Genomic DNA, 25233 nt, shown 5'->3' with positions numbered 1-25233 from the left:
CAACTCCGAGGCGCGGGCGTTGAGGAGCGATGTTCGGACCTGCCGCCGTCGTGCTAAGGTACCTCCGCCTGCTGTCAATTTTATCCTTACGAAGTCTCCGTATCCTGGGGGCGCACTTCCTTGCCGCCAGTGGATCTCCGCGCCCTTGACCGGACCTTTGTTTTCCCTAGACGTAGTATGCCGGGAACGAGGCTTCAGGTTGTAGCTCAAGCCAGGTAGCCCAACTCGAGCTTAGTTTTAGCAAGATAACTCGCTCATAATAGATATCTTGCAGGAGTATTTGTCGAAGCTCAGTAGAAGCCAAGAAAGGTGCAACTTCGTAGCTACCTACCCACCTGACATAGCAATGGAATGGGCTGAGTGCTTAGGTTAGGCAAGGTAAGGTAGGCTCGGGCCAATAGACTGAGCTGTCCACTGGGATCGCAACGGCGAAGTGCAAGGAATGGCGTGGGATGTCCTCCAAGGGGCCCAGTGTTACGATACATGTATATACTGAGTGACCTTGAGTGACCTGAGTAAGCCCCGCGCCAATTATCCGTCCAAGCTCGTGGACACCCAGGTGGTTCCCATTTTAACTAGGTTCCCCTCCGACGTCCAGAGTGCCCTTTCCAAAAGTTTCGTCATTCACTTTCTCCCTTGTCCCCTCTTCCCCATACAAATCCCTCGTTGAGAATTCACATTCCAACAGTTACCACCATCGACCGAGTCGAGCGTCGCATTTCTGAGAGCTACTTAATTATCTCTTCATAGATACCACTGCGTAGCATCAACCTGCTTGTTGCTTCATCATGTCTGGTCCAGTGTAAGTTCTTCATTACCCCACCTCCCCGCCCGGCGAGTCTTGCAGAGCCCTTTTGGGTCGTTGGCTGCTCGTCCGGGCAACGCATTTGTCGGTTCCTGTCCTGGCCTGGATGGCATTCTGCCTTTTCGTCCATTCCCCTCTTGTGTTGCGCTGCGCTTTGCGACAGTATGCAGCTCCCGTAGCGATAGATTTGTTTGCCTCATAATACCTACTGAGTCCCTCCAGCGCCCGCCTAGCGAACATCAACGTTGGCGGAGCTGTGAAAGAAGCTGCCTCCTTGAAACCCAAAATCCAGAGAAATGCTAACGATGGTGAAAGCGCTGATCTCGGCCTCATTGGCCTGGCCGTCATGTAAGTCAAAGTCTACTGCTCCCTCCTGTCACGTTCCGTGATGGCCTTGGCTGACGCTCGCAAAGGGGTCAGAACCTGATTCTCAACATGGCCGACCATGGTTTCACGGTCTGCGCCTTCAACCGTACTGTCTCCAAGGTCGACGCCTTCCTCGCCAACGAGGCCAAAGGCAAGTCGATCGTCGGTGCGCACTCTACTGAGGAGTTTGTCTCCAAGTTGAAGAAGCCCCGTCGCGTCATGCTTCTCGTCCAGGCTGGCAAGGCCGTTGACGACTGGATCGAGACGCTCATCCCCCTTCTCGAGCGCGGAGACATCATCATTGATGGTGGCAACTCACACTTCCCTGACTCCAACCGGAGAACGAAATATCTCGCGTCCAAGGGCTTCCGCTTCGTCGGCTCCGGTGTCTCCGGAGGCGAGGAGGGTGCTCGCTACGGACCGTCCATCATGCCCGGTGGACAGGAGGATGCGTGGCCCTACATCAAGGACATCTTCCAGAGCATCTCTGCCAAGAGCGACAATGAGCCATGCTGCGAATGGGTTGGCGACGAGGGTGCCGGCCACTACGTCAAGATGGTGCACAACGGCATCGAGTACGGTGACATGCAGCTCATCTGCGAGGTATATAACACTTGCCTTGTCAAGCACGCACTACCTACGCCGGCTTGCTAACGGACGGTTAAAGGCGTATGACATCATGAAGCGCGGCCTTGGACTCTCCAACAAGGAGATCGGAGACGTCTTGACTAAGTGGAACAAGGGTGTCTTGGACTCGTTCTTGATTGAGATTACGAGGGACATCATGTACTTCAATGATGAGGATGGCTCACCGCTTGTCGAGAAGATCCTTGACAAGGCCGGCCAAAAGGGCACTGGCAAGTGGACCGCGGTGAACGCCCTGGACCTAGGCATGCCCGTCACCCTCATTGCCGAGGCTGTTCTTGCCCGCTGCTTGTCGGGCATCAAGGATGAGCGTGCCAAGGCCTCGACCAAGCTGGAGTTTGTGGGCCGCGCCAACACGTTCGAGGGTAACAAGGATCAGTTCCTGGACGATCTGGAGCAGGCTCTCTACGCATCCAAGATCATCTCGTATGCGCAGGGCTTCATGCTCATGCAGGAGGTACGTCGATATTCGGATGCGGGTGTGTGGATGACAGTGTCCTAACAAGCATCAATAGGCGGCGAAGGAGTACAAGTGGAAGCTCAACAAGCCCTCTATCGCTCTCATGTGGCGCGGCGGCTGCATCATCCGCTCCGTCTTCCTGAAGGACATCACGGCGGCTTACCGCAAGGAGCCCGATCTCGAGAACCTTCTCTTTGACGATTTCTTCAACAAGGCCATCCACAAGGCCCAGCCAGGCTGGCGCGACGTGGTCGCCAAGTCTGCGCTGCTTGGTATCCCGGCTCCGGCTTTCTCTACTGCGCTGTCATGGTTCGACGGGTATCGCACCAAGGACCTGCCCGCCAACTTGCTGCAGGCGCAGCGTGACTACTTCGGCGCCCACACGTTCAGAATCAAGCCCGAGAACGCGAGCGCCAAGTACCCCGAAGGCAAGGACATCCACGTCAACTGGACTGGCCGGGGAGGAAACGTGTCGGCTTCGACTTACCAGGCATAAAAAACGGGCCATGATCGTGACGGATTGACGACGACAGGAGCTATTCGGTAGGGATTGCCCAGCTCCAGTGGCGCTTTTCGTAGATTATACATAGAGACCGCACGACCAGAGGAGCTACCATGATTGATCTGGAGTCCTGGACATGTGCACCGGTGATGATGATTTGTGGACGTTGAATGTCAAGATCTACAGGATCCAGATTCAGGCCAGATCGGGTCGACCTGGGTCAGGCCATAGAAACGAGACAGCTGAGCCAAGTCACGTGTAAAGGCTGTTCAGGTTTAGAGAGAGCGGCTATACATCGGTTAATAAACCTTGAATGTTCCTCCATGTGCTGATTGGATGACCGCCGGAAAGAGGTCCACCTGATTTCGGCCAGCCAGCCGCAAGCTTCCGGTCTTTGTGACAAGGCAGGCGCGAAACCATCGAGGCGCGACCGCAAAAACGTCAGAAATCACAGAGTCGCGACGAGGCCCGCTGTTCTCCTCAACCGGCCCTTGAACATATTGCCTCTCCATCCCAACAGTCTAAAATATATCTCAACACCGCGGTCGATTTGTCGGCTGAAATAGTCGCATTGATCGCATCAATTGCTTGACATAATTAAGCCAGCTGTCAACAGAAAAAATGGCTGGTGATCCGAGCCAGAATGTCCATGGGGACCTTGTACGTTCCCCGCCACCATGCACTCGCACGCGCGCATTCTCGTCGCATGCTAAGACAGTGATGCGCAACAGCTCCCACATGTCCATCTGCTATCGACGTTTCGCTATGCATTGATGCCGCGGGTTGATCCCCCGGAGGTAACGAAATGGCTCCTCTCTGCCCCTAAGATTGCCCGCGACACAGCGCCTTTCTACTGGACCTACCTCGACTGCCCAGCCGACGGGACCATCTTCCTGACATGGCAACCGACAGCCCGCCGGAGTGTCGAGTATGCCAGCGATGGATATGTCTGGGCTGGGCCCGAAATTTCGTACCGAAACGAGATGGGAAACGGCTTGGTACGTTGACGTCCTCTTGTAGCAGGTGTGGTGGGTTGAGCAGGAGCGCAACTAACTATTGGCGCAGTATCTTGAAGCGTTCTATCAAAAAGCTGGATTCCGTATAGGAGAGCAATTCACTGTCCACTCCAGGAGACGTTTCCGCCTGATGCCTCCCCAAGTGCCGGTTCAGAATGTTCCGCAGGTCGACCCGAACCTCTGGATTATCCATTACGGCCCGAGCGAGAAAGCTGATAGGCTGCCCGTCAACATGATTCCAGCCACACCACCCATGCAACAGACAATGAATATCAGGCAGCACCTGTTCCACCTGGGTCAAATTGTTCGAAAAGAGTTTATGCTCTCAGACCGTGTGAACTGGCCCCATCTACCGCTTCCCGGACGTGGCCAGTCCATGTATGCTGCCCCGATGCCAGCCCGCAACGTTCCTCAAGCCATGGCTTATCCGCCAAACCCCAGCCCGGCCATTGGGCCGACGCCTAGACAGCGACGTCCTGGACCCGGCCAGGGGCAAGCGCATCCGCCCCAGGTTATGGGCGCACCTTATCAGGCAATGGAGGGCGCTTTCGATGATGACGAGGATACTTCCCGTGGCGACTTGTTCGATCACCTCAGTCCGCGAGAGGTTAGTTTATCGCGATATCAGCAAAACCACGAGTGGATGGAAGAAATACTCTCGTCGCCATATCAAATTGGTCAGATTGAGGTGGCGGATCTCGGCTTGGGTCGGCGAGGCGAGCTTGGCTCGCTTACGCAAGGGATATTCGAGGCTCAAGGAAGCGATGCACTTGCTGACGGACCCAAGACGCCATACACCGGTCATCTCGATCCCGAGTTGGCAGAAGAGTTCCGCAAGCGCGTGCAAGAAAAGACAATATCGGTCAAAGAAGAAATCGAGAAAATGAAGGAGAAGCACAACAAGCAGCTTGCGAAGTTTAAAGGGAACGCCGTCATCAACCAGGCTGAGCAGGAGCTTCGGGCGTCCACCCAAGGCACTGGTCCAGAGATCTGGCGACTTGAAGGGAGGCTGGAAGACGATGAGGGAGTGGGCCACGGGAATCAGAGACAAGGCAAGAGTATTGAGGATATCCTCGCGAGTGTCGAAGAGGTGGTTGGCAAGCAAGCTGTCGTTGTGCACGACGTACACCGGGTTCAGGATGGCGGATACCAGGAGCCAGCTCCAGAACCAGAACCGGAGCCGGAACCAAGACCGGAACCCGTAGCACAGTCGCTTCCAACCCAGGCCGAATCCGCTCTCCCGCCTACCTCAATGTCTCGACAACCCTCCCAGGCTGGATCTCAAAATAGCGGTGTCATGGTAGGAGACTCGGATATCGATATGGGCGGCACGGCGGCTGGTCTGCTTGACCAGATGCACACGGGCTTCTCGTCTACTTCAACACCCATAAACAACTTCCCGACCCCCCAGCCTCATCTATCTGCTCTCCCGTCGAACGCCGCCACCCCGGCTAACCTCAATGTCCCCTCGCCTCATGCGGCACCAGCCCCAACATCACAACCTCCGGCAGCTGTTGGCGAGGACGTCAAGATGGAGGATGCCGAAGCTGCAAGAGGTACTACAACCGGTCCAGATCAGGGTACTGGGAGTGATGACTGGGTTGTGGTGCCTAAAGGGGGCGTATCTCCCGGATCAGCTAGCAACCCAATGGGGTCCAGTGCAGGTAACCAGCCTGTCGGAACAGCCGCAGAGACAAATACAGCTACTGCCGACAGCGGTCCCAGCCTTGCGCACGGTAGCAAGCCTGCTTCGGCTGCTGCCACTCCTGCGGATGGCTTGGCGTTTGATGCCGACAACAATGACTTCAGCTCACTAGGCGACCTCGACACGGCTGGTGATGCTCTAGCGGGCTATGATCCTCCCAGTATTGATGCTGGCGGGCTCGGCGATTTGCATATGGATATGGAAGACTCAGCTTTTGGCGATGCCTTTCACGGCGTTGAGCAGTCCGGAGGCAACACGCCTGCCGATGGAAATGTGATGTAGGAAAACTCTGCTTTCGTCGATCCCTCTCTCGGCGTTGAGTAGTCCAGGGCCAGCACACCTGCCGATGGAAATGAGATGTAGGACACGTTTATTCAGAGTAGCTCGCCTGACGATGGTACGCAAAAACTAGGGGGAGGGGCGCGGAGGTTGTTGTATGATTACCAGCGAAGAACTATTTTTTAACCGGATTAAGGACGAACGAGGCTGGGTATTATGGGGCCCAAGAGATGCGAGTTTGGAGACTTTTTTCAGTTTCTTTTACCTTTGCTTACTTTCTTTTTACTTTGGAGGACAGGCTGGAAGTCGGCCCATTTAGCCATGTATGGTGGTTCCCAATGGAAGCGAATATATCTAAACCCCCTTTTCTCTCCCGGATTCTTTTTTGCAGTGTTCTCGCTAGCGATATCATGATTTCTTCTCCAGTGACTCACTGATGTGATACACGACTGCTTCATCGGTCTAGGATTGTTCAAAATATAACAATGTACTCTGTACTCCGTAGAAGGCAGATATTTACTTGCCATGTCGTATTGTTCAGTCTAGCCTTGTGTTGCGGTATGGCGCGATAACAAGCAGATACTCGTTTGCTTAGTTCGGCCTGCTGAATCCCAATGCATTCGAGGCAGGTCTCCCTTTGACAGTACCTCGCCGAAAGAGTTAAAGTACAGGCCATAGCTGTAAACACTACCAATGGCGAATGCTGCTCATTTCTTGGCCGGAATTCCCTGTCACGGTCTGTAGCTTCCACGGCTTCGTGTTAGGCCTCTAAATACCCAAGATAGTCAGCTGACTTTGAGGAAATCTGATAAGCTCTTACGAGATGTTTATATGTTTGTGAGAAACTGCGAGAGCTTCTACCTATGGTAACTATTCACTCACATACCCTACAATTGAGGGTCCAAAACGGAGGAAACACTATGTATCTAGGTGTTGGCTAACGGTGTAGCTGTCGATGCTACACTATAGAGAACGCTACAAATCTGCAATAATGATATCTACGGGTATGCGAGGTGTGTGATGGATTAGGGAACGAGTATGTGCCCGCTATCACGGTATTCAACGGCCCGTTGGCCGAAGGTTCTCCTCCATGAGCGAGACCTGTCTATGCGTTTGCTGGCTTGTTGTGACTGGGCTCCGCTTGGCCTTTAGAACTGTTTGAATACTTGGTGAGACGGTAAGTATAGTATTCTTGGGCCGGAGAGTGAGGCCACGCTCTTGACGATGGCTTGATTTCGAGTCCTTTGTAAGAGGTGAAACCTATTCACCTCTTACTTCCTGTGCGGTGGAGTTTGGTGGCCGCCAGGGTTGCTCGATATCCTGCTCCTCGATATCTCCCTCTTCGACATTTTCCTTCTCGACATCTTCCTCCCCCCACAATCCGTGAAACTTCCGGTATTCGTATTCGTGAATTGCTAGTCTCCACTTGTCCTGAGAGGCATAATCCAAGATGCCAAGTCTCTCAGCTTCGTCCAAATCTTCTTCCCACTCACTCGGCATACGTATAGTATCGAGTTTTAGTCCAACTATACTCCCCGGAGGTGGGCCGCTAAAGAGAGTTCTCAGGGCGCCGGCGGCTTTTTGGGCCGCTATGATAGTTTGAACTGTATAGCGGAGCTGGAGATATTCAAGGCACGGGAGGGGTCGCTTCTTCAGGTTGGTAGTGACGAGCTTGTATATATCGTCATGTTGTATAGTCCTATTCGGATTCTCGCGACCGTCCGTCAACTCAATGTGCAAAGCCCTTTCTTGGGCGGTTCGATGAAAAGCCAATCTCAAAGTGAAGCTCCTTGAATATAACTACCTGAAGGAAGAGAATATGGTCTGGGTCGGTCGAATGCTTGATAGGACGAAGGCCAAACTCATGCATATCCCATATAATATGTATACTGGACGAGAGAGGAAGGATGTTTCTATCCTCCTTTATATCTAGGGCTGTAATCTTGTGTTATGGCTTCATGGAATGTCATGATGGCACTGACAACGAATGGGTTATCTGATCTCGCATGTATTTCCTAACCAGACTACCTTGACATTGGCTTTATAAAGGAGGAGCTTGACTTCCAGGGTTCATGGTTGACAGGGACGAATCGACGTTGGTCTGGCACAACAACACCGTCTGAACATCGAGTGTTTGGTCAACCCATAAACCACTCCTCCGCATCAATGGTACCATGGCGCAGAACTGTTTTCACAAAGTTCACTTGGCGGATTTTGATTCAGAAGTGCTTCTATGACACATGTTGTGCTCGAGCAGTTGCTTCCCTGCCGGCCGTCCCGATTCTGTTAAGCTCAAAGTCCCCAAAGCAACTGCGCCTTAAATTCCCCAATAAAAAAGCCCAACCCTTAGAACTTGCTAAACTTCTTGACCGACTTTCCAGTACGGGGAAGAACACGGAGAACGTTGAACCGGACCTAGATGGTAGCGATGTTAGTCTCAACCGGGGGAGAGAACAGAGGCAGCCAGCCGGCAACTCTTGTCTCTGAATGCGCGGTGCTCGTTCCGGGAAGGATAAAAACGTACAGTCTTACTCAAAGGCCTGCACTGGCCAACGGTAACCTGATCACCCTCCTCAACACGGAAAGCGGGCGAAACGTGGGCGGCAAGGTTCTTGTGGCGCTTCTCATAACGGGAGTACTTTGGAATGAAGTGGAGGTATTCGCGGCGGATGACGATCGTCCGGTGCATCTTGGTCGACACGACGGTGCCGGTAAGGATACGGCCACGGATTGATACCTGGCCAGTGAAAGGGCACTTCTTGTCTGCAGAACGGTCAACCAATGTCCATCGCAATTCTGCGCGTGCTCCAGCATTCGCCGTCCCCTGCTGTGATAATCCATTCCACCATGATGTCGCGGGGTTGGGGCTGGTCGTTGGTTTTCTTTCGGTTTCGAGCGATTGCAATTCACGGACGGCTGGGTGGGAGCGTGCATCCTTTCGTACGTACCGATATACTGGCCCTCAATCGCGGCGATCGGGGTCCGGAAACCTAGACCAACGTCCTTGTACCATCTCCGGCCACCCTTACCCGGGCGGGCAGACTTGGCCTTGGTCTTGCTGTTGAGGAAGACTTTTTGAAGTGTCAGTGTCGATGCCCTCAAAATGGTCGGCTGCAGGTGCAGCAGCGGTCGCCATCTCTGTTTTCCTGGAATGGAAACTCACTGTGAGGCTGCTTCTGGAAAGCGCGCTCGTTCTGGACGCTGAGTTCAGTAGCCATCTTGCTGGTCGGGTATGGCCCAAGATGTGCTGGTTGTCGTCGAGTGCGTGGTGGTGGTGGTCGAAGGTTAAAGATCACGGTCACGAATTTTGCTAGTTGGGGAATGTTTTTTGGGGCCCGAATCAAAAAGTGTGAGAGGTCAAGCCACACTAGCCCACCGACCTTGTGCACGGAAATGCTTGGCAGAGGCTAGTGTGTGGGAACTCACCAGCCACTAGAAAGCTTCTGGAGGATTGGGAGTGAGCTAAGCTAAGTGGGGCTAGAAAATCGGGTTATTTACATTGCAGTGACCGGGCCGCCAATCAGATTCGGGGTGCATGTAAACAGCCACTTGCCCCTCCAATCCGCCCTTGAATTGGCAGGTACGAGCGTGATGGTTGGTTATAGATTGTACCAAACTTGAAGCATAGTGTTTGCAGGCAGGAACTCCCCAGTGTGGGCTATTTTCCATCGGCACCAACTCCCGTCGCGTCAAAGCCAGCTCTTGCATGTCGCGATTAACTCGATTACTTCATGCTACCGCGAGAGGATCTGGCGCATTTTATCACCATTGCCAAAATGCCGTCGCAGGCCGAGGCCACCCTTCCGGCAACGCGCAGAGCGCGCAAGTCGATATGCGGCCGCTCACCGACGAGGAAATCGGCCGACAGAGAGAATGCTACGGTCGACCTGGGCAGCGCTATGGCAGTCGCCAGTCGCAAGAAGTCGTCGAGAAGCAAGAGCATGGGCCCTGGCGGGCTCGACATCCTTAAGCAAGGCACCGGCAACCGCAGAGTTGTACGTCCCCTCTCCCCCACTCAAAGCGACAGATGGATCAAGCAAACACTGTTACTGACCCTGCTTTGTCTAGTCTCTGGCCGCGCCATCCAAGCCGCCGCCGCGGTCAATTCTTAAGCCGACGATTCCCCTACTTCCAGAGATCCCTCCTCACAAGCCGAAGCAGTCAAATGCACCCAAAACCAGCACCCACCCCCTAGACAGCGGCGAGAATGACGGGGCAGGTGCTGGGACCAAGGTGGCACTGCGGACCGAAGAGGAACAGCAGGCTGCTGCCCGTGAGCGTGAGGAGCGAGAGCGCGCCGTCATGGAGAAGGAGGTCAATGACCGCAGAGAGGCTCGCAGAAAGTCCTTAGCCAACCGCAGGGTGTCCTTCGCCGCCGAAGCGACGCTGCACACCTTTCATGAGATAGAATACATGCAGGACTCAACTACGTCCACCGATTCAACGCGCCGCGCATCTTCGGTGGCCGCCCCTTCGCCTGCCCCACGGCCACAGGAGCAATCTGGCCCAGACGCGTCAGAACCGCAATCTCCCCCTCAGGAACACGTGGAGGAAAAAGTCCCCGAGTCTCCAGCCGACCAGAGGGAACTCCACCAGAGGAAACGCCGGCGCAGCTCTGGCGCGGCGACTTTAAACTTTGAAGACGCAGATGATGACAATACCATCACTTCGACGGTGTACGATTCCGACTTCGAACATGCTGATGATGTCGCCTCGATCCACGGAGAGGAAATGACAGACTCCAGTGAAGACTCGGACGAGGAGGATGGTACCCTGATGACTGTTGAGGCAGAGGAAATGACTTCGGCGTCAGTGGCGTCCACCCGCTCCAGATTCAGCATGGACTCTGGCGGAGATCTCGACGAGAATCTCCGGCTTGCAGCCCGCATGGCAGCCACCCAGCGACCTGACGAAGACGAAGAGGAAGAGTTCATCGCTGGGTTTGCGGGATGGGGAAAAAAGAACCCTGTTCACGCTGAAGTGATCCGGGAAGTTGAAGAAGTCAATGCACCCAGCCCTGTCCGCAATAGGAGTCCTACAGCAGAAGATCAAGGGTCCGATATGGAGATGGAGATGGAGACGGAAATGGACGTCGACATGGACATGACCAACGCAGTTGGGGGCATTCTGCGCTCAAACACGTCACCAGACCAGGACCAGGACCAGGACCAGGGCCAGGACCAGGAAATGGATATGGACATGTCAATGGATGTGACCAAGGCGTTGGGGGGGATCATCCAAAAGCCAGCAGCACAGACGCGCCGAAAGTCGATTAGGACACGCTCCCAGCCGGAGACATCTGAGGATGTGATGTCTTTTGGCGAGCAGACCATGGAGCTCACGGCGGCAATTGGGGTTATCCAGCATGGCAGGGTTTCTGACGGGAGCCAATTTGACACAGACGGCAATGAGGATATGTCCATGGAGCTGACTACCGCAATTGGGGGTCTTTTGCCGGGCAACATCTTCCAAAGCAGTGCGCAGGAAAGCCGTCGGCGGACGATTGCCACACGAAACGAAGCAGACTTGCTGGAAACCGCAACACAAATCCGAAAAGTCACAGAGGCGGAAGCCGAGGAGGAAGCAGGTGTTGATGAGACGTTTGGGATGGATATGACCATGGCTGTGGGCGGCATCATCAAAGCCGCCGCACCCACTCCTGAGGCTAGGTCGGCAGCGAAAAAGATCATGGCGCAAGAGGCCGACGCGCCAGACCATTCCGTCACAGCATCGACTGAAATAATTTCGTCTCCGAAACGTCGCGCGTCTCTAGTCGTGGGCGAAAATGGCAGTCCCGAAAGGGCTCCATTTCAAGGCAAAGGCCTTCGCCGTAGTCTACCTCGCGCTACCTCGCCGGGGGCAAGATCTGTAGCGGATGCATCGAGCTCGCCTATCAGAACTCCTTCGCCGAGCAGGAGCCCCGTGCGAAGCACGCCATCTCCGCTGAAGACGCCGCCAGCGATGATAGGGAGTCGATCCAACTCACCGAGGCGCCAGTCCTCAGGCAAAGCAAAGACGACCCCTCACTCTCCTTCCAAATCAAGGCTCTTTCACCAGGACCCAAACACCGGGCTCAATACCCCTCGTGTGGTTCTGACTCCTCAGGGCCGCCGGCTTTCCGGGCTCGGTGTTGATCGGTCGGGACTGGGATCCCCACGAGTTGCCGAAATATTCGACCGCAGGACATCTCTTGGCGACGCGGCGACAAGTTTCATTCCAAGCAATGCGAACAATACTCGCCGTGCCGTCGTGTTTGCAGACCCTCGGGCAATAGAGGCCGAAATTGATAGGGACCGGCTGGACGAGGAAGAGAAGGAAGACAGCCGCAAGATTCTACAGCGAGAGGCTGAAGGGCCCCAGGACGAGGGTGACGCCACACTCAACCTGAGGGAGAGGATTCAGGGACTTAGTCCCAAGAAACCTGTACTATGGGGTCGCAAGAGCCTACACGTCGGCAGCGCTAAAGGCTTGCTCGGGAAACGGCCTGCTGAACTAGACGATGACGATGACTCGGAGAATCAGGACGGCGTGAAACGGCTTAAGGGGCATCAAGGCAGTCCGGTGAAAAATGTCAGGTTGCAGTCGCCCCCCTCCAAAGCGGAAACCACAACAGGTCGGAAGACACGCGCCGGCCTGAGGAGCACAGCGCCCGCGGATGCCAACACCATTACGCCGACAACTGCCGGATCTCCCAGTAGAGCAACGACGCCCCGGAGTCAAGGCCGCTTCCGGAACGTCGATGATAAACTAACCAATACTGTGGATTTCGGGCATACCGCCCACGCCCCCGAGGCTGAAGGCGACGAGGAAGACGATGGAGAACGTATACACCTCCAGGACTTCCTCAACATGACGAGCATCCGCTTCATGGAGCTCAACACGACAAAGCGGAGGCATACAATTGCTCCGAGTGCACCGCGAGACAGCAATGCCTCATCAGACGGGAAAGAAGATGTTAGTCTAGAGAGTTGTGTAGTCGCCGGTGCATGCACAGTGCCAATGTTGGAGTTGTATCAACATGTAAGGCGGTCTAAACATAAATCGCAGGAGAGAGTGGCTAACGGTATTGCAGTCTTGCCACGAACTGAAGAAGTATATCTCCGAGGGCCGGAGGATTGTGCGAGAGATCGAAACCGAGACGTTTGAGGAAAACCCGCCTCTGTTTCGCGAGTACATGTCTGCGACTCCCGAGGTTAGGGTACTTATGGACAATCAGTTCAAAAACGTCAAGACGCACGCTCGGCTCCTCAGCAAAGCCATGTGGTACGAGTGGCGCATGAAGCTTCAGGACGGGCTCAAGGAGGGCTTGCTCAAGATCTCGGAGGGCATGGACAACGACGAGCGACTCCTGGCGAAGCAGCAGGAGCTCCTCTCATCAGTTCTGCCAGACATGGTCAAGCGGTTCGAAGCGCTCGAGCGAGAGCATGAGGATCTCGAGGCTGCCGCTCGAGAGCTCGCCGACTGCGACCCGGATGAGCTTGAAGCAGCCCGCGTAGACCTCATCTCGGCGGAGAAGAGCATCGCCGAGAAGACCAAAAGGATTGAGGAGCTTCGTCGAGATCTAGAAGAGTCTGAGAAATGCACCGACACGCTTACGAAGCAGAAACAACAGTGTGTCGAAGAGATCAAGGAGGCTGATAAAATCCGAGAGGAATGCCGAGGGTGGAGCTCTACCGAGATTAGCAAGTTGAAAGGCAAGTACACAACGAACGACTCTCAAAGGCTCTAGGAAAATTTAGCTAACTGGTAACAGCCCGAACGGACGAGATTGAACGACAGCACGGCTGGACCATCACAGGAATTTCGGGCAGTGTTGTCTCGATGAGCTACAGGCGTGAAATAGAGCTCGTCTTTGACACTACACTATTCCAGGAGCGGGATGAGCAGGAACAACAGCAACAAGATTCGCGCATCGATCTATGGTACCTTGCCGATAAGCGCGAGCTCAACCCGCTGCCGGCGACACCAGAGAAGGACTTCTTTCTCCAGTGCATCCGCGACCACGTGCGGGGGATGATGATGGCGCCCTCTTCGTCCGCTCTACGCGTTAGTCGCCTGCTCAGCACCGTCAGCGCGTCGTGGGACAAGGCCAACGCGGTGGCCCGCCACGTCCGCCTGCTCAACCTCTCCTTCCCGACGTCGGTAGCCAAGACGTCAGACGCGTCCATCGCCATCCGCTCGTCCCTGCTGCTTGTGCCTCTCCAGACGCGCGCTGAGGTCGTCCTTACCTTGCAGAGCGTGCCGGGTGTCGCTGGCGAGGCCATCGAGGTTGCCGTCATGCCCGACGCGCGTGTCGTCTACGGCGAACCGTTCAATGTTGTCAAGATGAAGGACTTCCTGGCCACCAAGCTTGGCGGCTGTGTCCTAGGCACAGCCAGCGATAGGAAGCAGCAGTCCTGGAGTGACGTAGTGAGCGAGTTGCACCGACGGCTGCTGGCCAGGGGAGTAAAGGCCCGGCAAAAGTAAATAATTAGTTCATTGTATTTGTGTATGGAGTAAGGGCGGAGCATGTTGAGTATGCGATGCATATCTTTTGCGGTCTGGGTCTGGGTCTGGTCTGATTGGGTACTTTTGGGTGGATGGGATGGCGCGGATCTGATACCCCCTCGCTTTGGAGATGAATTATGTGTGAACGAATAATAAGAGTTGTAATTTGGCCTCCAATGCCCAGTATCATTACTGTTCACTATAGGCATTCGGCCATGTTAAGGTAATAAACCACTGGTTGTATAGAGACTATGACTAGAGTATATTTCGTTTCGTCTACTTCAATGAGGCTCTGCTCAGGGAGGGACTTCCACAGTCAGATTTATCACAAAGTGAAATGGCTCATACCCATCACCACGTATTACAAATTAAAAGGTATGACTAGAGTATACTGTTTTGTTTTAAGAGAACCTCGCGGCGACTATCTACTTTCCACTGGTATGGTGTTAAGATGATGGAGGGATATCAAGGTTCTTTAAGCCTCACACACAACGGCAGTGAACTGGTATCTGGTAATTATCTACAGCCGCCGAATCCCGAGTTTCCCCAGTTGAGTAAGTACTGAGCTCACTTCTCGTAATTATGCAACATGCCTGTCGATGTCATTGAAATGAACATAATTTTAAGAAACATGAAGGGATATAAAAATAGGTACGTAGTTAGATCATAAAAATCATGAGATAAAAAATCATAGCAGCGTGTCAATCATGTCCATAAAAGGGGTATCACTTCCATCGCTCCCCAGCAGTAGAGCATCCATCTAACCTCTTCGATGCTTCTTCCTTTCTGCCCGGCGCCGCCTCCTCCCGCACCCCGTCGCGGTACTCAGCCCTGAGGTCTGTTGGCCTTTGTATCCCGGACTCGGACTCGGACCCGGTGGGGCTGGGGCTTCGCGACCGCCGAAGGGCCGCCCGAGGAGCTCCCCCCGCTGGAGTGGTGGTGGTAGCAGCCGTCCGCGAAGCTCTGTCCTGTGTTTTTGCCGCTGCCGAAACCATCCAGCCTGTCCTGTTGAGGTCGGATGCCGTCCGGTCGAGATACAGTTGGAGCGTCGCCAGGTCGTAGCCGAGCCGGGACCGGTCGGGGCCGGGCTCGGCGGATCGCGGCCGGCGCGGGGTGTTGTTGTTAGCCAAATATGAGGCGGCGGCGGTTTCTCGGTTCTTTTGCACAGCCGGTGATGCCAGGGTCTGGGTGCTTCGTGTCTGTCGCACGCTGGGGTCTCTGCTGACTCTGAGAATCTGTACCGGATGGGATCGCAGCGGGTCCTGCATCGCGGGACGAGCGGGTTTGAGGTTGGATGATGGGGCAGAGGGAGCTGCCGTGGCGTCGGGCCTCGTGAGAACGATCGTCACGTCGCACAACCTATCTACCGGCCTGGGGGCACCCTCGGACTCTGCCTCGTGTCGTGGCTGCCGTTGGGGGGGAGTAGCACTGTGCCAAAACCCAGACCGGCGCCGCCGCTGATCGAGCTTGCTGTGGGCGTCGCCGGCGGCCAGCTCAAAGACAGAGTTCCACAGACCCCCTGGCCCCTCACCCCCTTCGCTAGCTGTTTCTTCGCTCATGTCGGCCGAGGAGCGCTCGCTCCCGCTGGAGAGCAGAGCCTGGCCGTCATCTTCTGATGTGAATGTCGAGCCGCGGCCGCGCTTGGGGGTTCGCTTGAATAGCGCAAGGCAAAGCTTGTCGGCCACGCTGAGATGTGGCTGTGGATGGGGATGCCTGTAGCCACCGGGCACGACGGTGTAGACGCCTTTGGAATCAAACGTCGTCTGCTTCATTGGCGGGGGGGTGGTAATCGGGATCGGGGCGGATATCTGCAGCCGCCGGGCTCCGGGGGCGGATTCGACGTCGCCGCGACGGCTCGGGTCTTCTGGCCGATGCCGTGATAATCGCAGAGATATAACGCAACCGGCCGAGAGCAGCACTAGACTGGCGCAGGATAATGCCACAACGGCAAGTGGCTGGACGGCTTCCTTACGGTGTTGCGCCATGTAGACGGCTGCGTATATCTCGACAGCTGTCGTCAAAGCCAGCAACGGTGTTATGAGTGCCAGCTCGAGCCGGGAGAAACGATGGCGGTCCATGGCAACTGGCGACGGCTGGAGCTTTGAGAAGCCGGTATAGGCCATGGTGGAAGAAAGGGAGGAGGCGGCCGACGTGGATGGGTAAGGGTATAGGTAGTAGGTAGCTGAGTTACCGCAAAATTCAAGTCGAATCGAAAATCGATGAAACAGACTCAAGTTATCAGAAACAGATAGGTTAATGTACATACAAACCGATAGCAGACCACTCATATTCAGGCCTCCAAGAGCGCCACCGTAGGGCTGACGATGCACATCGCAGTCGCGACAGACGATGATTGGGCCCAAGAATCAAGACGATATCGGACTGGTAACGTTCCTTTGCCCAATCGGGCAGTGGTGGCGTCCGGTGAGGCTGTCCTCCAGCGAGTAGGAGCTGACCTGAACTACCGAATGGACTAACGGAAGCTACCGACTCGGCCATGGCGAGTGACAGTGTGTAATGTGTTTGGGCTGCAGACATGCCAATACGGGCATCTGGGTCTTGGGAGGAAGAATTCAAGAAATGTCTTGGCGGCGGCGGTGTAGGTGTGCTGACGGCATAATCATGGCCGTGATTATGGTAATCAAGTATTGGAGAATGTCCAGTGAAAGAGGGTCAGAGGTATTACTCATGACACGACGCTTGACCGGCTGTCAGTACATAGAGCTCACGGTTGGACGACGGATAGCTTAGCCCAAAACACCTCTGAATCCCCATGGGCAAGTGCGTGAGACTGCATGGTGCTATCATTGCTGGTGCAGTCCCCGATTGGGATAAAATCCGGCTCTCGGAACAATTGATTGATCAAGCTGCACGTGAGACGCACGAGCTCGCATACCTGGCAAATGGCAACCTTCCAAGTTGCGTCACAGCCCCCTTCCATCGTCTCTTCCCGTGCGGCTCGGCGAAGCGTCAGGATGCAGTAAATTGTCTCCGCAGCCAGCAGATACTGGATGCGCAGACTCGCACTTCCTTATTTCGCAGCACCGGCCGACACTTTGCACCTGCCGTGCTCTTTCCCTTTCCCCACGTACCTACCTTAATTACCTCGTACATGTGAAAAAAATCCTCGGAAGCTTCTCGGAGCAAAATGTCGGGCTTGATCGGCTATCCTTGGCAGCAGCGCTTTTGATTTGACCACCGACCCGCTCAACACCCGCCACGAGCTCCACCGCTAGAAAGCAAAATCTTCGCGCTCCAGCCTCCCGTCATCCACAAGCCAAACTAACACACCGCTCTTCAACAACAGCAAGACAAGGGCATGTGGCTCAGTTGGTAGAGCGTTCGCTTAGCATCTTCTCTTGGTCAAATCTTGGCTCTGGAGCTCGTTGATGCGAAAGGTCCTGGGTTCGATTCCCAGCCTGTCCACATCTTCAAAACATTTTCTGCTCATCTACACGCGTCAGTGGTCTAGTGGTTAGGGCCCCTCCCTTCCAAGGTTGCGGGAGGGGCTCGATTCCCTTCTGATGCAGATACGCATTCTTTTTGCCATTTCCTTCTTTCCTTTTGTTATTCTCGTTTGTTCATCGTGCTTCGTCTTTGCCAGATACTGATACCAACCAAGCAAGGCATCTTTGATATGCTTTACAAGCTAACGGTTGCGTCCGGCCGAGAAGAAACCAACGAGACAAGTGTCAGTCGGACAGCTAGATAATAGAGTGGATACAAGCGTGGCCCGCCACCATGACCCCCAGAGACCACAAGTCATGATACTCAACTTTTTCACCATGTCGCCGTGGACCCGCCCTCTTCTGCCTTTCTCTTCGCGAGACAAGGCTAAGGGGTTAATGTCCCATATCTGGCGAAACCTTGAGCCTTCATTGTGTCAACGCTTTCCGCCCCAACATAGCTGAGTGATTATCCTGAACCCTGAAGAGCTGAGGTGCCACTGACATGGAAACCCAGAGCCTACTTAACTGCTGCTTTAGACCTTATAAGTTGGTTGTTGGTTATCTAGTACCTGTGAGTTGCGAGCCGTCCTATAACACCATTGTGTCCACATTCAGCTACGAACAATTCCTTGATACGTCTCATTAGGTACCCACCTACTTTCAGAATTGACGACCGGGAGACAAATCTTGACCTGAAAGTCTTCGAGTCGTCAAGATGTTGGCAAGACTCTCACCACATTTTGGGGGAAACTGAAGATTATCGGGTGCAAAATCCGAATTCGAAGCTTCGAATCGCCTCTCACTCTATTAGAGGGACTGCAATGCCTGGGTTTTCGGACTCGGAAATGTGGCGCGAATTGAGCGGTTGCTTGCCGGGCTTTATCAAGACCCGAAGTAAAGGCCGCCGTGCAGGCTCGGGAATTCGGGCTTTATCACTGGAATCGGCGGTCAACCGACTCCCAATTCCGCCCCCCCCACGATGCTACCGAGCCACGATCAAGCGGAAAGCCTATCACAGCCGGCATTAACGGTACAAAAAACTCGTCCCGCGACGCGCACTAGCCAGCTACGTGACCTTCGGGAAAGGCCCAGACCCCGATCTGCTATGTGATACAAGCTTAACCCATCTGCATATAATGCCTACCTTTCTCTCAAGATTGGATCTATGCTTGGACAAGATGCAAAGTGCCTGAAGATTTGCAATTATAGTGTCTTTGTCTCGACCTCCCACCCAAACCTCACCTTCTTTTACATGCCGGAATAGACAGGTCCCGCAAAATGAGCGAGCTTTACGACGTCGTCATTGCGGGCGCTGGGCCTGTCGGGCTCTTCCTGGCTTGTGAGGTCGCGGTAGGCGGCGCGTCGGTGCTGGTTCTGGAACGGGATCCCACGCCCGAGTCGCCCTGGGAAAGCAAGCCCCTGGGCCTCCGCGGCCTCAACACGGGGTCGGTTGAGGCCTTTTACCGCCGTGGCCTGCTAAACAAGCTCTTTGATCCAGCTGAGAGGCCCGACTCCAAGACAACGCCCGGAAAGTTCCAGTTTGGCGGCCACTTTGGCGGCATCGGGCTCAACGCTAACTAGCTTGACTTGGCTCGTTTTCCTTACCGCCTCCCCGGCCCAGCCCTGATTCCCGGCATCGTCTACGTCGACGACGTCGAGAAGATTCTGACGGAGCGTGCCGAGAGCCTGGGTGTTACTATTCTCAGGGGCAAGGGTGTCGTGGCTATTGCCTCCCATCACGCGAACCCACGCCCAGCGCGTCACGGGCATCCCCGAGACGGAGCTCAAGATCACCACCTTCCACCTTCCACCTCGCCACCTCCTTCACAGACCTTGCGCGCCAGGCCACGAACTACTGCCGCGGCCGCACCCTGCTTGCCGGCGACGCAGCTCACATTCACGCTCCCCTCGGCGGGCAGGGCATGAACCTCGGCTGGAAGTTGGCGGCCACAGTTCGGCACGAGTCTTCGAAAGCGCCAGACCACGACCACGGGCCCCTGGCGCTGCTCGGCTCGGACGGGGCGGAGCGCGAGCCGGTCGGGCTCGCTGTGCTCGAGTGGACGCGTGCCTAGATCATCGCCATGTCGCCCGACGTCCACGGCGCCGCCGTCCGCTCGCTCATGGCGGATCTTCTCGCCACCGCCGACGGCACCAACCTCGCGCTCGGCCGCTCGTGGGGCCTATCGCTGCGCTATAGCCTCAACAGCGACGACACCGGGGGCCCGAGTGCCCACCCGTGCGTTGGCTGCAGCGCTCTCGACTTTGAGCTGTCGGACCGTTCGAGGCTGGGGGCATACCTGGGGCAGGGCAGGGGGCTGCTGTTCAGCCTCTCAGCCGGGGACAGCGATACCGACGACACAGCGGCCGCGCTCAAGGATCTCGTTGTGGCTGTAGGCTTCAAGTATGCCGGCAGGGTCGACTATCTCGCTGCCGACGCAAAGGACACATGCGGGCTCCGTGCGTTGCTGATCCGACCCGACGGCGTCGTTGCGTGGGTAGCAGCCGAAGGGGAAGCGAAGCCTGACGTGGATGCGGCAAGGACAGCACTGGAGCGGTGGTTTGCTTTCTGAACGAACCAAGGGACGGGTTTTACGTGGGAAGAGGCAGTCATGAAAGAGAGTGGCATGTTGTCTCGCGTATCTGGTGTGTATTGTATGACAACTTTCTAGATCAATCGCCACTTTGAGAAGCTGTATAGATATGAAAAACCCCGGGGCTCTTTTCTTCGATCCTATTGAGCACAGAGATGACGTCCGGGCTGTGGGTTTGACCTGACATCCCCGTTTCCCACTGCAGAAATTATATATGCTCATGGACGTATTTCTATACGCTGTTTGCTCCGCCGGGTATTGGCTCTTTTTTTTTTCGTGACCAACTCTAATCTATATATCGCAAACGCTGTTTGCAGACGACCGCGCGGCAACGGTCGATAGAAAAACAGCCACCGCCAGGGCAATAAAGGAGTCCGGGCCCCAGGAGTTAAAGCAGACGAGAAGAACGGTCCCTAAAAAAGAGACGAAGAGCGAGAAAGGGGCAAACACAGGCCTCACCAGAGGCAGCAGTAGAAGCAGCAAAATAGAAGATAAACAAAGGCCAGAGAAACATGGGCTCGCGGCCCGGCAACAAACTAATGAGCGACTGACTTGCTGGTACGTCAGGTAGCTACCAAAAAAGAAAAGGGAAGCGTGGCAGGGGAGAGATCTCAGATCTCCTTTCCCACGCACACGCACACGCACACGCCCGCACCGAGACTAGACAACCTACCAGTCAGCAAAGTTGCTAGCTAGCTAACTTACCTACCAGCCAGACCAGCCCGCTAGCGAACCCCTGAACATGAACATGAACATGAACCCGAACATGAACCTTAATCTCAACCTGGAGCTGAACCGAACCGACCCGAGCCGAAGTGAGCACGGTGGACGCGTCTGTGAGAGCGGACGGCGGCCGCGGTGGGGGATGGGATGGGATGGGATGCGGTGGGGGGAGCGGGTGTTAGTTCGCCTCGCGTCGTCACACGAGAAAAAAAGTCGAGAAAGCGGCCGTGCCTGTGTGTGTGTGTGTGTGTGTGTGTGTGTGTGTGTGTGTGTGTGTGTGTGTGTGTGTGTGTGTGTGTGTATGCGTGTGCGTGTGTGTGCGCGCGTGTGTGTATGTAGTCTGTACTCCAGATAGCACTGTACAGTACCTGTCCATGGCGGGTTTTATTGGTGCGTTCGTGCGGGCGGGCGGGCGTGCGCGCAGGGCAGGGCAGGGCGGTTTCGGTGGTTCTGCGATCTTGATGACAAAAAGAAAACAGAAACAAAAAGCAAAAGAAGAGGAAAAAAAACCTAGCTCATACTGGGCGCCACCACTGAGGTGTTTTCCCAACGGGGGGGTGTGTGCTTGTGTTTGAGAGGGGTCTCCCAATGTGGCGGAAAGGGCCAGAGGAGCAGCGCACAGAGCTAGGAAGCTAAGGTAGGTAATGTACACAGTACTGCACATACCTAGCTGGAGGTGTTAGTAGTGCAGTGCAACTAAAGTTTGACTGTTGCACGGTTGCTATGTGAAGACCCGAGGGAGAGATGACGGGTGGGGAAAAGGGGCGAACATCGACTGGGCGGGCTGCGGAGGAGAGTTGGAAAATGGGAGGGGGAATAAGACAAGAAACAAAGAAAACCCGAAGGGACCAGCAAAGAGGAGCGTGCTGCACGTATCGACCAAAGCTGTATCTCAACGTGTTGTTAAAGTTCACAGAAAGTGACAGGCACGAGCTAGCTCGTCCTGCCAGCTAGCAACACGAGAGGCGGCTGACATTTTGCGTGTAGATGTGACGGCTGCAAGTAGTGATGCCGGCGATGCTGCACGTCGGTAGCCAGGCACAGAGCATACCGTGCATGGACAGGCCAAACAAATGGTTTCGAGGCAATCTCTCGGCGGCGAGGCGGTGTAATTTACAGCACACGTGTGGTTTTCGCCTCGTCGGGTTCCGCAGTCGTGACACCCCATCTCGAGTAGCACGGCCATTTTGCGGAGTCCGGCCCTTCGTGACCGAACGCTGCTACGCAGAACCGTGGTCACCGAGATACAGGCCTGCTGGGTAGAAGTGTGCTCATGCAAATCCCAAGCCCGCAATGCTTCGATTGAAGACGGAGGAGCGGGACTGCCTGCCTGCCTGCAATTCTGGGGCAGAAAAAGGGGGCGGGAGGAGGAGGGGTTCCCAAAACAATAGGAAAACAGTGGGCCGGGAGCGTCATGTCTCATGGTGATGTCCCACTCGATGATAGCCTGGGGGTGTGTGTTTGTTGAGCTGGCGAGGCACAATGGTCTTTTTGCACGAGCTGAGCAAAAAGCTTCTCGCCCCCTGTGTGGCCAGAAAGGGCTAAATAAAACCTCCATGGACTGGGCGTGAACTTGCTGTTCATGGCTCGTCCATGGCTGGAGATGCATGTCATGCTTGGCATGTCCGGCGAGAGCAGATGGTAGGTAGGTACTGCGGTACACACAGTAATTAGCACGTAGGTAGCTGTGGCTCACATTCGTGGGCGAGTTAAATTGGGGAGGACAAAGGAGACAATGGGGACCCAGCTTAGCCTATGCTAGCACTGAGACATCAGTGGGCAGAACTGCACCATTCTCCGAAGGCGTCGATAAAAACCGAGGAACAAACAACCCGGAGGAGGGCCAGACCCAGAGAGCAGGGGCGTCTGCTTATGACCCTGCTGAGCTGGGCTGGGCCAAGGCAAGTGGGCGTGTCGAGATGCGTGTGCCGAGTACGGAATACGGGGCTATCACACACAGTGCACGTCAACGACAACTGGCGGGCTGAGGTGAGTTGCCGCATGAGATGGTGTTCTGGGTCTTGAGAGCTGACAAGCCAGAAGGGAATCCCGATGTCCGGAACGAAGGAGTTGAGTTGGGTGTGCGTCAGGAAGACCACAGTGGAGTGGGCCCGGGACGCGGGTGAGCCTGGAGCTCCTGTTGGCCGAACCGGCGCCACGCGTCGGGCCCCTCTCTCGGGGGCGTCCACTGGGGCACCGGTCTGGCCTGGCTTTACGGAGGCGGGCAAACGACGGGTCATCGGCATGAGCTATGGCGCCATTCGTTTCCCACTCCCGACCCCTTGGATGATGATCTGCCGTGCGTTTGCAAACGACTGGCCCTGGCTCTCAAGCGCACGTTCCACTCCCAGGGGCTACCTGCCAGCTGCCTGCCTAAGGTACCTTAGGTACTCCGTAGTTCGCTGCTGGCTGGTGGAGTGCAACGTGTTACGGTGACATGCGACCTGTCATTTGCCGACGACATCGAGATTTCCCTCGCAGAGCCTGTGCAACCGGCGCAGGCATCACTCACTGGCAACAGCAATCGGCAATATGCCCTGGGGTCTGCAGGGGACACTGGGCCATTTGTGGGGACGGATATCCGTACCGTGTCCGTACCTCGAGAGAGGGTTTGGGGGGGCTGTTACTGAGTAGAGCTGGAACAGGATGTGTGTGTGGGCTGCCAGCCATCATGATGAGCCCCGCAACCTCACCTCAGCTCCTGAAGCAGGTGAAGGTACGTACTACGCACGTAGCCGCAACAACTCTAGGGAAGCTTCACCTCGGGCGGCACACCTAAACGTTATTCTAATAAATTCTGCCTCAAGCACCCGGAAACCTCCATCCCCAATCCCCCCGGCCCCTCCTCCGCATTGGGCGGAGACAAGGAAGTGGCAGCCACAGAACCTCAACCCAACCCACAGGCGAAGGGAATCCTCGTAAACACATAACCCACTTCGGTCTTGGTGAGGTGGGCGAGGTGGGGAACGAGCACCTTTCTGGCTGTGTCTAATCCGTAATCGAGGGGCTAATCTGCAAGGGTCACTTTTCTGGGGCCGGGTCGCAAGTTTAGCGTCGCCGACTCGGGGACCAAAACTTCAACTTCGAGGCTGGAGATGCTTGCGCACCCAGCTCTGCTGGGAGCTGCTATAGCCAGCCATAGGGAGAGTCAAGAGTCGGCCAAGCCAAGGCGTCTCGCTCCGACATCCCGCAGCGAGCCCCACCGCTCCAACTGTGCCAACCTCGGGCGGATCGGCGAGACAAACATGTTTCGGTCACAGAGGTAGTTGTCCGACAAGCAGTTGATCGACATCGGCTTCCCACCCCCGTCGAGACTGCGTGAAGAGACGTCCCGTGGAGAATGAGCTGAGGGGACGGGTACACTGGTACCACCAAAACCAGGCGATAGGAAGAAGCGAGGCAATGCGAGAAGACCAACGCATGGGAACGAAAAGCCCCGGAAAGAGCTCGGGTGACAGATGTCACTGTCAAAAGCATGCGCTGGCGTTCATGGTGCACGTCGCCGAGTTGTTGTTATTGCTTCGATTTGTCTAAGCACACAGCTAGTGAACACGAGTTCGTGAGGCCCGGTCAAACAGCTAGCCAACAAATGTCGACATGTGTCCAGTTCATCAGTCCCCAAGTACGCCATTCAGCACGTACTGTACGTACGGGTATCTAGTTCCCATCCCTGGTGTATTGCTGGCTTTGAGACTATACCAATTTTTTTGAGTTGTTGCGGCCTGATCGCCTGCTTCAAGTTAGGTAGTGTAGCTTTCACACATGCTTACCTACCTATTCCCCTTCGAGTCGGAGCAGCCACGAGCGGACTCATTAGCGCAAGGCTTGTCTTTGCCAGGAACCCATTGTTCCTCCTGCAACATGACGTGGGGGGCCAGAGCAGTTGAGTCTGTCCGTTTCTTTCTACTGGCACTTCTTTCTTTCTCACGGCGCCTTTCAGGATAGTAGGACTCCGAATACAAGCGAGACGCGGGTGCAATGGTGTAATAGCTGGGGGGCCGTGCGTCTCTGATTGCTTGATTGTCTCGAGCAAAGACAAACAAAGCTGTGGCTTGCCAGTCGAAACGGATGTCCAATCAGCCTGCCCCGAATCTCGGCCGTGTGGATTATTAGTTGGTACTGGATGCTGGGCAGCACAATAAGCACCGATTCTAGAGAAACGAGCTGGGGACCAAAGCCTGCCAGAGCGTCAACACAAAGTCGCA

The 25233-nt window shown here is 55.3% G+C and overlaps 7 protein-coding genes and 2 non-coding genes across 9 annotated transcripts; 6 read left to right on the top strand and 3 right to left on the bottom strand.

Annotated features, from left to right (window-relative positions):
- The first annotated feature begins 503 nt into the window (after positions 1-503).
- On the top strand, positions 504-2885 carry B0T26DRAFT_509584 (6-phosphogluconate dehydrogenase). Its single transcript, XM_060435419.1, has 5 exons — positions 504-802; positions 1028-1153; positions 1219-1774; positions 1839-2273; positions 2332-2885. Exons 1-5 carry the CDS (start codon positions 789-791, stop codon positions 2770-2772), a joined length of 1572 nt encoding a protein of 523 aa, XP_060290583.1. The 5' UTR covers positions 504-788; the 3' UTR covers positions 2773-2885.
- Positions 2886-3185: 300 nt separating this feature from the next.
- On the top strand, positions 3186-6204 carry B0T26DRAFT_864675 (DUF1750-domain-containing protein). The gene is made up of 3 exons (XM_060447794.1): positions 3186-3438; positions 3510-3776; positions 3844-6204. The coding sequence occupies exons 1-3, from the start codon at positions 3400-3402 to the stop codon at positions 5779-5781; spliced, it is 2244 nt and encodes a 747-aa protein (XP_060290582.1). The 5' UTR covers positions 3186-3399; the 3' UTR covers positions 5782-6204.
- A 1920-nt stretch (positions 6205-8124) lies between these two features.
- Positions 8125-8996, bottom strand: B0T26DRAFT_681362 (ribosomal protein S17-domain-containing protein; the record flags this gene model as incomplete). Its single annotated transcript, XM_060440632.1, has 4 exons — positions 8125-8193; positions 8303-8541; positions 8727-8849; positions 8942-8996. 4 exons carry the CDS (start codon positions 8994-8996, stop codon positions 8125-8127), a joined length of 486 nt encoding a protein of 161 aa, XP_060290581.1.
- Positions 8997-9391: 395 nt separating this feature from the next.
- B0T26DRAFT_732383 (uncharacterized protein) lies at positions 9392-14526 on the top strand. Its single transcript, XM_060443109.1, has 4 exons — positions 9392-9773; positions 9847-12732; positions 12851-13472; positions 13532-14526. The coding sequence occupies exons 1-4, from the start codon at positions 9510-9512 to the stop codon at positions 14242-14244; spliced, it is 4485 nt and encodes a 1494-aa protein (XP_060290580.1). The 5' UTR covers positions 9392-9509; the 3' UTR covers positions 14245-14526.
- A 384-nt stretch (positions 14527-14910) lies between these two features.
- B0T26DRAFT_509446 (uncharacterized protein) lies at positions 14911-16796 on the bottom strand. Its single transcript, XM_060435417.1, has one exon. The coding sequence runs from the start codon at positions 16551-16553 to the stop codon at positions 14991-14993; it is 1563 nt and encodes a 520-aa protein (XP_060290579.1). The 5' UTR covers positions 16554-16796; the 3' UTR covers positions 14911-14990.
- A 784-nt stretch (positions 16797-17580) lies between these two features.
- On the top strand, positions 17581-17691 carry B0T26DRAFT_t264. Its single transcript has one exon. It is a non-coding gene; the product is annotated as a tRNA-Ala (tRNA).
- Positions 17692-17722: 31 nt separating this feature from the next.
- Positions 17723-17794, top strand: B0T26DRAFT_t265. Its single transcript has one exon. It is a non-coding gene; the product is annotated as a tRNA-Gly (tRNA).
- Positions 17795-18992: 1198 nt separating this feature from the next.
- B0T26DRAFT_681359 (uncharacterized protein) lies at positions 18993-20284 on the top strand (the record flags this gene model as incomplete). Its single annotated transcript, XM_060440631.1, has 4 exons — positions 18993-19182; positions 19336-19428; positions 19545-19750; positions 19787-20284. 4 exons carry the CDS (start codon positions 18993-18995, stop codon positions 20282-20284), a joined length of 987 nt encoding a protein of 328 aa, XP_060290578.1.
- Positions 20285-20968: 684 nt separating this feature from the next.
- Positions 20969-21815, bottom strand: B0T26DRAFT_509451 (uncharacterized protein). The gene has a single exon (XM_060435418.1). It carries the CDS (start codon positions 21690-21692, stop codon positions 21225-21227), a length of 468 nt encoding a protein of 155 aa, XP_060290577.1. The 5' UTR covers positions 21693-21815; the 3' UTR covers positions 20969-21224.
- Between the last annotated feature and the right edge of the window lie 3418 nt (positions 21816-25233).

Source organism: Lasiosphaeria miniovina (genome assembly GCF_030549165.1).
Source record: "Lasiosphaeria miniovina strain SMH2392-1A chromosome Unknown B0T26scaffold_8, whole genome shotgun sequence".
NCBI lineage: Eukaryota > Fungi > Ascomycota > Sordariomycetes > Sordariales > Lasiosphaeriaceae > Lasiosphaeria > Lasiosphaeria miniovina.
This window is presented reverse-complemented; position numbering and strand designations above follow the sequence as displayed.

Coding starts and splice junctions, on each gene's coding strand:
- B0T26DRAFT_509451 (XM_060435418.1), bottom strand. CDS start 21,692: ATGTGCAGTACTGTGTACATTACCTACCTTAGCTTCCTAGCTCTGTGC.
- B0T26DRAFT_864675 (XM_060447794.1), top strand. CDS start 3,400: ATGGCTGGTGATCCGAGCCAGAATGTCCATGGGGACCTT. Junction 3,439..3,509: donor AGAATGTCCATGGGGACCTT/GTACGTTCCCCG, acceptor GATGCGCAACAG/CTCCCACATGTCCATCTGCT. Junction 3,777..3,843: donor ACGAGATGGGAAACGGCTTG/GTACGTTGACGT, acceptor CTATTGGCGCAG/TATCTTGAAGCGTTCTATCA.
- B0T26DRAFT_732383 (XM_060443109.1), top strand. CDS start 9,510: ATGCTACCGCGAGAGGATCTGGCGCATTTTATCACCATTGCCAAAATG. Junction 9,774..9,846: donor GCACCGGCAACCGCAGAGTT/GTACGTCCCCTC, acceptor TGCTTTGTCTAG/TCTCTGGCCGCGCCATCCAA. Junction 13,473..13,531: donor CGAGATTAGCAAGTTGAAAG/GCAAGTACACAA, acceptor AACTGGTAACAG/CCCGAACGGACGAGATTGAA.
- B0T26DRAFT_509584 (XM_060435419.1), top strand. Junction 1,154..1,218: donor CTCATTGGCCTGGCCGTCAT/GTAAGTCAAAGT, acceptor ACGCTCGCAAAG/GGGTCAGAACCTGATTCTCA. Junction 1,775..1,838: donor ACATGCAGCTCATCTGCGAG/GTATATAACACT, acceptor GGACGGTTAAAG/GCGTATGACATCATGAAGCG.
- B0T26DRAFT_509446 (XM_060435417.1), bottom strand. CDS start 16,553: ATGAGTGGTCTGCTATCGGTTTGTATGTACATTAACCTATCTGTTTCT.